A 12,735-nucleotide genomic window follows, 5' to 3' on the forward strand; every position below is an offset into this window, starting at 1 on the left:
TATTGAATGATTTTATCTAAAATGATAGAAAATTTCCTTAAACGGAACTCGGAACTGGTTCCGAGTTCCGTTTTACTTAAACGGAACTGGGAGATAGGAGTTGATCGAAAACTGAATTAAAGTGGATTCATCACTAGTAACCCATGAAAAAAGACAACAGGCAACATTTCTCATATGTCTTAGGCATATAGAATGATTTTATCTAAAATAATAGAAAATTTCCTTAAACGGAACTCGGAACTGGTTCCGAGTTCCGTTTTACTTAAACGGAACTCGGAAATGGAAGTCGATCGAAAACTAAATTAAAGTGGATTTACCAATATTAGTCCATTAAAAAAGCCAACAGGCAACATTTCTCATATGTCTTTGGCATATTGAATGATTTTATGTAAAAAGATAAAAAATTTCCTTAAACGGAACTCGGAACTGGTTCCGAGTTCCGTTTTACTTAAACGGAACTGGGAAATGGAAGTCGATCGAAAACTAAATTAAAGTGGATTTGCCACTAGTAACCCATGAAAAATGACAACAGGAAACATTATTCATATGTCTTAGGCATATTGAATGATTTTATCTAAAATGATAGAAAATTTCCTTAAACGGAACTCGGAACTGGTTCCGAGTTCCGTTTTACTTAAACGGAACTGGGAGATAGGAGTTGATCGAAAACTGAATTAAAGTGGATTCATCACTAGTAACCCATGAAAAAAGACAACAGGCAACATTTCTCATATGTCTTAGGCATATAGAATGATTTTATCTAAAATATATTGAATGATTTTATCTAAATAGATAGAAAATTTCCTTAAACGGAACTCGGAACTGGTTCCGAGTTCCGTTTTACTTAAACGGAACTGGGAAATAGGAGTTGATCGAAAACTGAATTAAAGTGGATTTGCCACTAGTAACCCATGAAAAATGACAACAGGCAACATTATTCATATGTCTTAGGCATATTGAATGATTTTATCTAAAATGATAGAAAATTTCCTTAAACGGAACTCGGAACTGGTTCCGAGTTCCGTTTTACTTAAACGGAACTGGGAAATAGGTGTTGATCGAAAACTAAATTAAAGTGGATTCATCACTAGTAACCCATGAAAAAAGACAACAGGCAACATTTCTAATATGTCCAAAGCACATTGACAACTTTTATCTAAAAAGATAGAGAATTTCCTTAAACGGAACTCGGAACTGGTTCCGAGTTCCGTTTTACTTAAACGGAAATAGATGTTATTTGAAAACGTATTTAAACTAGCTCTATCACAAATTATCCATGAAAAAAACACAACAGAAAACATTTGTAATATGTTCAAATTACATAAATTGAATTTTTTGAAATTTTGTTTAAAAAACAAAATCCTTAAACGGAACTCGGAACTGGTTCCGAGTTCCGTTTTACTTAAACGGAACTCGGAACTGGTTCCGAGTTCCGTTTAGCTTAAACGGAACTCGGAACTCGGAACTCGGAACCAACTTCAGCCTCCCATTATTGTAAACTTTTTTTCGTGGCGATTTTAATTCTCGATTAAAAACTATATGGTTCTACTTTGCTTGCGTTCAGAACATTTTCGTGGCGACAAATTATTCACGGTTTGTTCACGGTTAATCGCTGGCGAATATCGTAAATTGAAGACCCACACAGAGAAATAAGTCATGTTACATTAATGAAAACTAGAAACTACGCTTATCGTATGTTTCCCTGTGGTAGTTAGGCCTGACCACGGTGATAAACCTGTGCATATTACATATACATTGCACAAACGTCTGGATAAGAAAGCCTTCTTGTGACGTAACGATGATTTTATGACATTCCGATCATTATGACGTTATTGAAAATTGAAAGGTCGAGCCCGGCAATAGAAACGTGAAATAAGATCTTGTCGATGATATGAGAGAATATATTCTTTCATTTGCTGGGTATTAATGAAATAGGGATATGCCACCCTCGTAATCACTAAATTAAGTAAACCCTTAGCGATACTTTAGATGGTATATCCCTATGCAGTCATGGGGCCGCAGTGGCCGAGTGGTTAAGATGTCTCGATATTATGGCTGTTAAAAGGGCGTTAAACGTATAAATAAAACTCTATGCACTCATATAAAAGACAATTTTATCAACACATACCCGCACGCAGCATTAATAATGGTTTCGATCAGATTTTGTATCTCATAAGTAGTTGGCTCTCGTATGCCTTCGAACATTTCCACAATAGGGATGGCAATTTCTACGTGTGGAACTGCACACATCAGTACTGTGGACGTGGTAATGAAGTCAGATCCGGTCGCTGCGAGCTCACTACATGTCGAGGTCAACAGCTGACTAGGCCAGCTACTGGTCATTGCTGCACAATTCTCACTATATTCTTTTAACTGGATCGCAGCACAGCGGACAAAATCACCAGCCATTCTGAAACATGAAACATTGAGATGACTTATAAACCTTCTTTTCGTTTTACCTCCCGCATATAAAACAACGACAAAAAAAAAAAAATGAAAAATAAAAAGATAGCTGCATGCTCTGATATTGAAACATATTTAAAAAAGGCAACAAATAATATCCGTATTCGATCAATATCACATTTTTACAACGTTTAGGAATGAAAGAAGCAAACACAATAAGCAAAACAGATAACTGCATTCCATAATTTTGTAAGCAAAGCATTTTCATGAATAAGCACAACATAAAATAACAATTTATAAGTGCTAACTAAGCCCGATATAACTTCGTGATACCAAAATAAATTAACATTTGCAAAAATAATCTTTAATGTTCATTATATTAGTACTCGATACTACAGCTTAAAAAAAACGACATCAATCGATGTTTTTTATGTAATTATTAGTTTGATAGATGTAATGGTATGGGAATATTACACAAAAATCTGAATCTACTCTAAATAAACCTTCATGCGCTTTATGATAAGATTGCACTCATATATTTATGTTCTATCTACTGTAGGTATTTTCTTCAAAATTCAAAATTCATTTTGGGACTATTTTCAGCCAATCAGAAGTGACGTTACAAATGAATAATGACGAGGTCACTATTTTAATATTTGCTTTATGGACTAAAAAGGAAAATGTAAAGCCAATGAAAATGCTCGTTGCAAGCAAAATTGATCATTGATTTTTAATACTTACGGACAATAATGCAGAAACTGTGTGTCTGAAATGGCCGTACCACTAAACAATGGGAATGACTGGGTGTATTTACTGCCGCTGGAGCCTAGGACTGGCAGGTAACCGCACACACCAATGGGGAGCAGGGAATTCACGAAACAGTTCGACTCACCAAACAGCTCTTCAACAGAAAAAAATAATAAAGTTACATTACTTTGGACAAAATGCGACAGTGCGACGTGGCCTAGATCAGTCACAATACTAATAGATTATGATTTCCAACGCAGTTTTTTATAAATGGTTAATTGCTGATACCTATGAAATGTTTTAAGTATATCTGTTCATTTCTGCATTCACACCGTTACATTTCTGTGTAAAAGTAATGTTCATAATTTGACCTTAGCTTTAAATGTTGTAGGTACCTCCAATCTAATAAAATCACTTAAGCACTATGAAAATTTTAGATGCATCTTTTGTTGATATTTTTATTTCAACAAAGTTATAAAGACTGTATACACGACACAATAATAGTTTGTAAGTCATTTACTTAATTAAATATTTTTTTTTATTTAGTACCGGTATATATATCATTATGTTTATGGTATATTTTGTACATGGTATTTATATTATCAGGCACAAGGATATGAGAATTAGTTACAGTTTATATAATAATGGACCACAAAGACAATGTTTAGACGTTTTAGGGGTCTAAATAAAATATCAAATCTATTACTCCACATAGCTTTAGAACGTTTTCACAATTAATACCGTTGGAAAGAGCGATAATTTTCCATTCAAAACCATGCTTTACACATAAACAAATTGCCGTCAATAAGACGATAGCAGTCCCGTTTCAACAAAAATAACACGAAAATGTCCTGAGTCGGACTGTGAAAATTCACCCATTTTTAATGCATTATGCATAAGCGAGACCTCCACTGGAATCTCATTGGCTGACTGAACTAAAAAGTTGTTATGCTCCTTTCGGGACACCTCGTCATTTACTTTTACATTTATTTTGATATAAAATTTGACTAATTCTGAGTCAGCCGACATCAGGCTGGCCTATTTCATTCAAATAAATTGTGTGATTATTAAACGGGAGTGTGTATAGAAGCATGAATAGCAGCTTTATTTATATGTGTGAAGGTGATGATGATTTACTAGATACTTACCTTCCTTATTAGCGCACATGGTGGTGAGAAATTCATCCAAATTTTGGAGGTTAAACAGGGCTTTCAAGGTCAAATCATCAGGCAGAGTAGAGATGATGAAATCGGTGTTCACACACGCTTTTAGTTGATCGATATGTCTACAAAAGAAATCCCAATTCCGTTTGAAATATGTGTAAAATTCGCCTCGTCAATGACAATGTAAAACAGTCCCTGCAAAGTTTCACTGTTCAATGTAATAACAGTTTTGCTAAACAATTATGTTGCTATTGTGCATTGGACGATTTGTCAAACAATCTCTTTTTTTAAAAAAAACAAAAAAACAACCTCTTGGTACCGAGCGAAACCATCATATTATGAGGGTAGCAGACACTATTCTAGCGTAAAACCCGCGAGACAGAATCAATCGCAATTCGTTGAGATTCTACCTTGCAGGCCCGCTATCCCAAAGGCATTAACGAACGTTAAATATACTAATTGACATCAATTGATCACTCGCTTTTCAATTAATTATCCCTACTTCCAGTATTTTCCCGTTCTGTTCTACGTGTTTTTGATCCTTTACATATGCTGCCCGGCAAAAGGCGACTAAATTTAGGACTTTGCTTCTTTGCACACACACCGAGGAAATAGGCGACTAAATTTGCATCTTATACCAATGAGCACTATAAATAAATTTCGCCACACATTTGACGTCACACGTGGCACGCTTTCCAGTCATCGCTCATATTTTAGCGTTCTGCCGAAGAGCGTGGATACATTTTGGTAGATCCGGCCTTCTACTGCCACTTGCCAAAGGGTAAATTGCGCTCCATTGTGCTGTATAGCTTAATATTTGTCTACTTTGTCCTGCATTACTGTTTGTATCCTATTATGTAATCGTGTTCGTTTTGTATGTCTTGATAAAGGGGCAGATGGCCTCGAAAATTTGACATTTGTTTTGTCCACACGGCTGGAATAACTTCCTTGCCCCATAAATATAAACATCAACATTCATCAAGATACCATTGATAATCCACTTACGCGCATACTTTGTTGAAAACTTCCTCTCCCAACTTCTCAGAAACATTCAGTAATAAATCTATCGTATCATAAGAAGAGAGGCTGACTTGAACCTCTTGAAGCGAGCTAAGAACCCTTGTAGGAGGAGCTGTTGTTGTCATTACCATTCCGAGAAATTCGTATATCTGGTCTTGGAACAAGGACGCCATAGCCGTGGGCGGGAGATAACAGGGGATGGAGCCCTGGTAAAATTGTGTGAAACAATGAACTTATTTATAATAATTAAACCAATTAAAACGTTTCGAACATAAGATAGTATAACAACTGGAAGTTAATCGCCTTAAAGGATATCGAAAAGGTAGGCCAAATTGAAAAAAAAAAGATTGTTTTCAGAAATAATATGACGTTGCTCTTGCGAAAAAAATGGCGTAATAATCAGTGCATGTTCAAAAGACTTCATTGTATAACCTCATATGGCATCTATTTACAAGTCTGTTGTGATATTTTTCTGTATTCATAGTATCAAACGTGCCTTTACACAATTATGATTAATATATAAAATAATAAGGCAAACTATATAAAATGTGATTTTTATGTGTTTAGCACACTACATCTATGCATACATTATATTGAACACATTCTCACGTATCAAGTCATCGTCAATAATCCAGGGGTTACGATCACCAACGATCTCTACAACCATGGATTATCTCACAATAAAACTGAAGGCAACAGAAAAGAACAGGTCCATTGATGTGTATTAAAAGATACGTATAACGGAACAATGAGGTTGACTTCGAAGTTTGGCGTCGTCGCTCTCTCTGTAGTCTTCAAAGGAAATCTTTTCAGGTCTGTGATTTGTTCAGATTTTTTTCCCTCTGAGCTGCCTTCAGTTTTACTATGATATAGTTCAGGGGTGTAGAGATCGTAAGTGATCGGAACCCCTTGAGTATCGAGGGCGACATCAAGTATGAACTGATATATTATACAGGGTTAAATTATTTTTGCATTTTTTTCTTTTAAAATCATTTACAACCATAAAACAATGAAATGGACTATCAATTTTATAAAATCGACTTCAAAACTGTCTCAATTTTCGTAGACATCTATTTGTATTTTGCTTTTTTATAGTCATTTTGTAAAATATTTACACAATATTTATAATATAAGTGGTGCCTGAAAACATAAATAACGACATACTTCTGATATGCATTTGGTTATAAATCACTATATCCAGTATCGCTCTCAGGCAAATTTAGTATACATTATAACCTTTATTTTACCATGTATCAGTGGTTCACACAATATGATAGCATACAACGGTATTTGTATTTCTACTGACATAACTCATTAATTGCAGTACCACTGTTATATATGATAATCTTTATTTTACCAAGATTTTCAAGATTTTGATTGTTTCTCTCAGACACATGAAAATGTGTTACATAAGAACATAATATTATACATAGACATATACATGATAATAAAAGATGGATAATAAATTCTACATACATGTACACGGTAAAGAAATGGATAAACATCAGTGGTATATTGGTATAACTCATTATCTTCAGTATCACTGTCATATATGATAACCTTTATTTTACCATATACATCAGTGTTATATGGTATAACTCGCTATGTACAGTATCAATGTCATATATGATAACCTTTATTTTACCATATACATCAGTGTTATATGGTATAACTCGCTATGTACAGTATCAATGTCATATATGATAACCTTTATTTTACCATATACATCAGTGTTATATGGTATAACTCGCTATGTACAGTATCAATGTCATATATGATAACCTTTATTTTACCATATACATCAGTGTTATATGGTATAACTCGCTATGTACAGTATCAATGTCATATATGATAACCTTTATTTTACCATATACATATACATCAGTGTTATATGGTATAACTCGCTATGTACAGTATCAATGTCATATATGATAACCTTTATTTTACCATATACATCAGTGTTATATGGTATAACTCGCTATGTACAGTATCAATATCATATATGATAACCTTTATTTTACCATATACATCAGTGGTATATGGTATAACTCGCTATGTACAGTATCAATGTCATATATGATAACCTTTTATTTTACCATATACATCAGTGTTATATGGTATAACTCGCTATGTACAGTATCAATGTCATATATGATAACCTTTATTTTACCATATACATACATCAGTGTTATATGGTATAACTCGCTATGTACAGTATCAATGTCATATATGATAACCTTTATTTTACCATATACATCAGTGGTATATGGTATAACTCGCTATGTACAGTATCAATGTCATATATGATAACCTTTATTTTACCTATACATCAGTGTATATGGTATAACTCGCTATGTACAGTATCAATGTCATATATGATAACCTTTATTTTACCATATACATCAGTGTTATATGGTATAACTCGCTATGTACAGTATCAATGTCATATATATAACCTTTATTTACATATACATCAGTGTTATATGGTATAACTCGCTATGTACAGTATCAATGTCATATATGATAACCTTTATTTTACCATATACATCAGTGTTATATGGTATAACTCGCTATGTACAGTATCAATGTCATATATGATAACCTTTATTTTACCATATACATCAGTGTTATATGGTATAACTCGCTATGTACAGTATCAATGTCATATATGATAACCTTTATTTTACCATATACATCAGTGTTATATGGTATAACTCGCTATGTACAGTATCAATGTCATATATGATAACCTTTATTTTACCATATACATCATATACATCAGTGTTATATGGTATAACTCGCTATGTACAGTATCAATGTCATATATGATAACCTTTTTTTACCATAAACACCAATGATGTATGACTGTATTAAATAATACCCCTATTGGTATAACTCATTATGTATAGTATCGCTGCAAAATTGAGATACGAGATAACTTTTATTTTACCCTATAACAATAGTTCAATAGTTGCCTTAGGAAGTATAGATAACGACATGACATTTACATTCCTATTGCCATAACTCACTATGATCTCCAGTATTGATGTCTTGTAGACGTTACAGGCGCAGGTCAAGTACACAGACTCTACAGCAGAACTGTAATAAAACAATGCATTAATAAGGAATTAAGTAGATATAATATCCACCAAAATTAATAAGAAAGTGTCATACGTCATACTCGGCAATATTGCGTGAGAAAATTCATATAAAATGGCTAAAAGAAAATATATATACAAATCAAAATTTGTTGACCACAATATTGTCAAGAGAAATCGCAGAAATATTCCCGCGAAAAATAACGAATATATGGGTAACAGATTACAGTACACCACTTCATTTTCGCGGATACAATACATTGCATTCGGCTTTTTGGTTCATTTCGGCAAGCGTAGCGAAAATAATTGCGATCAAGGACTCTTAATGGTTACCATGTATTCATAAATAGGTATTATAAATTATTCGGAAATATTTGAATTCGCGAGAATTGATATTTCGCCAAAAAGTGGTTTACAGTAGAGTGTATGATAATTAAAGTAAAATAATTAAACGAAAAATGACAAAAATATATTGCTGAACAGAAAAAATATCTTAATTTTTTATCTTGCACCGAAAATATCATAGGACTGCAGTGCAACAAAAATAGTATTTCACACAGAAATATTTATGCAACTGTTTTGAAAAACAACAATAATATAATACTAATTTTTGTTTTACAAATTCTGAATCGAAAGTTTCATGAAGAGTAGATTTAAATATAATTTATTGCTGTTTCCTGACCTTCTAAACAAAGTATTGCAGTTTCCACATACGACCCATCTCCTGTGGGGAAATTATACATTGCGTTCCATAACTTGTGCTGTCCTTGAATACGTTACCAACTATTTTCTGATATTATGTTTTATTCACGGACACTTTATTTCGCGATTTTATGTCCAATGACATTTTCACGGGGATATCATTTTAATATAAATACGTTGGTTTGAAGTATTATTTAAATCAAACAATACTGATGTACTATCCACAAGCTTTTTACGGTGATTTACTCTGTAATTCAGTGTTAAATTGTATTGAATCAAACACTATTTCCACACGGGAGTTAAATTCAAGCTACTGTATAGTTGCTTATATGAGCGGAAGTTATAATTCCGCTTAATTGGCGGATGCATCCAAATTGTTCAAAATAATGGTTTCACGTGTTATAAGCTGTCGTAAGAGTAGCGCTTTAAAAGGTTACAATGATAAACCGCCAATATGATCCCTGCAGAAAATACGTTTCAAACAGTAAATTGCGAAATTTTACACCCATTAATTTAACAACTATACATTAATTCTACTGTGATTTCGCAGAAATTAACGTTTAAGTAGATTCACAGTATTGTTTTTATCCCTTGTTTAAGTATTTACTAAAGTGTTTCATGTCTTTAAGTACAAATCGGCCATACCAATTTAACGTGGATGCCGGGATTTCCAGGCGTTCACAGGAAGGCGTCTCTCCATGACTTCCCGGTACACTTAGGAGAACACAAAGGGCAATAACTACGGCTAACGTCATCCTGGACTCTTGGTTATCGCACAAACTAAAAGTAGAAAAAAAAGATAATATGTAAGTTATTGAGGTATTGTGGTACATTACGTAGACACTACGTAATATGAACCAAACAAAATTGCCAAAATGAATATTACTTTGATCTCGAAGAAGCACTGCCCGTTAGATGGTCACATGTTAAAGCAAAACCTGGAAACTAAAATTCGTATTGGCTCAAGTTTTTCTCAATCAAGGGACAAAACTAAACCCATACCTCACATGAGTGACTTCCCACCTGAAGGCCTACACCCAGGTGATATCAAGAAGGCATTATTAAGGAAAAGGTATACATGGCATGGGGAAGATATATCTGAATATGTTCATATACCAGGCACAATTAATCGGTTATGTATTCTATATAAGACGTTTAGGTTTTTACATACAGGAATCATTGACGGTATACTACATGGGTTTGGTTTGGCCTATGTAATTACGTCCTATTAACAACCAGGGTCATTTAAGGACGGCCTCCCATGAATGTGCATGGTGTCTTGCGTGTTCTGGGAGACTGCGGTATATTAGTGTTGTAGTGCTGTCTTGTGTAGTGGAACTCTTGCCATTTTTATAATGTTATATCATTGAAGCATTCCGCCGAACACACCTAGCAGCACACGCCACCCGGTCACATTATACTGACATCGGGCAAACAAGTTGTGTCATTCCCTGAGCACAAAACAGGAGCGGAAACTACCATTTGTATAGACTTTCGTGTGTCTGGGCTAGGGGACAGAACCCAGAGCCATCCATACTGAGGCGAATGATCAACTAAAAGCCAACGGTGCCAAGGGAGACGTTAGGAAGAAGAAAGTAAGTTAGGAAGAAAGAAAAGGACAGATTCTAAATCGGGTCACTCGCCTTTCATGATCACACCCTACCTACATGCATTATCTAGTGTTAACAACATTTTCTTTAGAATAAACAGTACATTTGTTTGCAAATTACAACTATAACATTCGACGTTTGAAAAGAGATGCCTCCCCCAATTGGAAAGATGACGCGGTAACTAAAAGAAAATCAAAGGTGCAATATATATCCTTTTGAAAGATATAATTTTAAAACAATTATAAAATAATATCATTTTTATACGATGAATTCACTAAAGGATATACATGTAATATACTTATAAGCGATTATTATCATAGCAGTTTAAATTAACGTCATTATGAATACACTATATATACTCATAAGCGATGAATATACTAGTATTTTAGAATAGTAATCTTAGAGGCGATGGATACACTAAGAGTATGTAATGATATCCATATACGCGACGTTTACACTAACAAAATACAAAAATATCCTTATTAGCGATGAATACACTAGCAATTAAGAAAAATATCCTTTTAAGCGATGAATACACTAGCAGTGTATAATAATATCCTTATAAGCGATGAATACACTAGCAGAATAGAATAATATCTATATAGGCGATGAATACACTAGCAGTATATAATACTATTCTTATAAGCGATGAATACACTAGCAATGAAGAAAAATATCCTTTTAAGCGATTAATATACTAGCAGTGTAAAATAATATCCGTATAAGTGATGAATATACTAGCAGAATAGAATAATTTCGATATAGGCGATGAATACACTTGCAGTAAATAATACTGTCAAAAACACTTTTTAAGAAGACTAGCAGTTGTCTAAAGGTGTGAAACGTAGTTGGGAAGTAGATAAATAGAGAGGTCAGGGTAAAATTTGAAGTAGATTACATGACAAAACTGAAGTTACGTATAACAGTTATCAGGAAAAAGTAATTAAAATTAAGGATCTGCTCTGGTGAAAAGTCTTTTTTTCTGATGGCTGACGTTTTTTTCCAACATAGATTTTGGAAATAGGAAGTACAATCCTAAATAATTTAAAAATGGGAAATAATAATATGATGGTGTGGTTGTGCTGATAAATTGTACTGAATATCTTCTCGTTATGAATAATGGAAAAATATTTAGCAGAATGTGCAGCAAAAATAGGACCAAAATTTGGATTGAAAATTCACTCAGCAATTTTACTTGCACAGAATAATTTACATTGAAAAAATAACGTGTTCAATATTTTCTTTAGGAAAATAATACTATTACACAATCAACTCATTATTTTTACTCAGAACAGCTGCATATGTGACCCAGACCCTACTTCCTAAATTTTGAAGATGTTTGTTTACTATTTTGAGAGATTCAACGCTTCATAGAAAAGTTCTGATGACTAACATTTTCTAAAATTTTGCAGTTTGAAAGAAAACAAAATAAAAATAGGGAGTCAATGTTCTTGAATTTTTGTCCCGTTACAAAATTTGTTATTTTTTTAGCAATTCTTGCTAAAAATTCAAATAACTTTATCTTCATTAAAATGTAAAATATAAAACTTGATAGGTTATAATACTGCACTTAAATGCTTATCATTTTCATCTCAGTGAACCTAAAAAGATTTACAGCAAATATTAACTTGATATAGCTAAATATGTTGTCGTACCGACGAGTTAAGTTAAAATATTGAAGTAAAAAAGGTGAAATTTCACCTTTCTAAAAAGTGTAAAAATACACCTTTGCAAAATAGCCGCAAAATTGGTCATTTCTTTAAAAAAAATCTTCAAATAATAGATGGCAACTTGCTACAAATTTAGACGATTAGTTTTTGAAAATAAGAAAACTTGATTTATATAATATAGAATTCAACGAGAGTGAGACCACACCAAAGCAGATCCTTAAGGGAAAATAATTATTTTTATAAGAATAGGATGAAGGGATTGTAAGGTGAGATGTATGAAATACACTACGTAAGCTAATGTAATGATGCAAATGTTAATTGT

General features: G+C 33.2%; 1 protein-coding gene across 1 annotated transcript in view; it reads right to left on the bottom strand.

The window, feature by feature from the left end:
• Nucleotides 1-12,735, bottom strand: part of LOC138325135 (uncharacterized) — a 33,126-nt gene that overhangs the window by 17,242 nt on the left and 3,149 nt on the right. The window contains exons 2-7 of the mRNA XM_069270583.1: nt 9,779-9,913; nt 8,363-8,432; nt 5,319-5,539; nt 4,299-4,435; nt 3,145-3,304; nt 2,129-2,410 (exon numbers count right to left, since the gene is read on the bottom strand). Coding sequence (XP_069126684.1) covers nt 2,129-2,410; nt 3,145-3,304; nt 4,299-4,435; nt 5,319-5,539; nt 8,363-8,432; nt 9,779-9,913 — 1,005 coding nt within the window. The remainder of the gene's footprint in view (nt 1-2,128; nt 2,411-3,144; nt 3,305-4,298; nt 4,436-5,318; nt 5,540-8,362; nt 8,433-9,778; nt 9,914-12,735) is intronic.

The sequence above is a fragment of the Argopecten irradians genome, chromosome 6, assembly GCF_041381155.1.
Source record: "Argopecten irradians isolate NY chromosome 6, Ai_NY, whole genome shotgun sequence".
Classification (NCBI taxonomy): domain Eukaryota; kingdom Metazoa; phylum Mollusca; class Bivalvia; order Pectinida; family Pectinidae; genus Argopecten; species Argopecten irradians.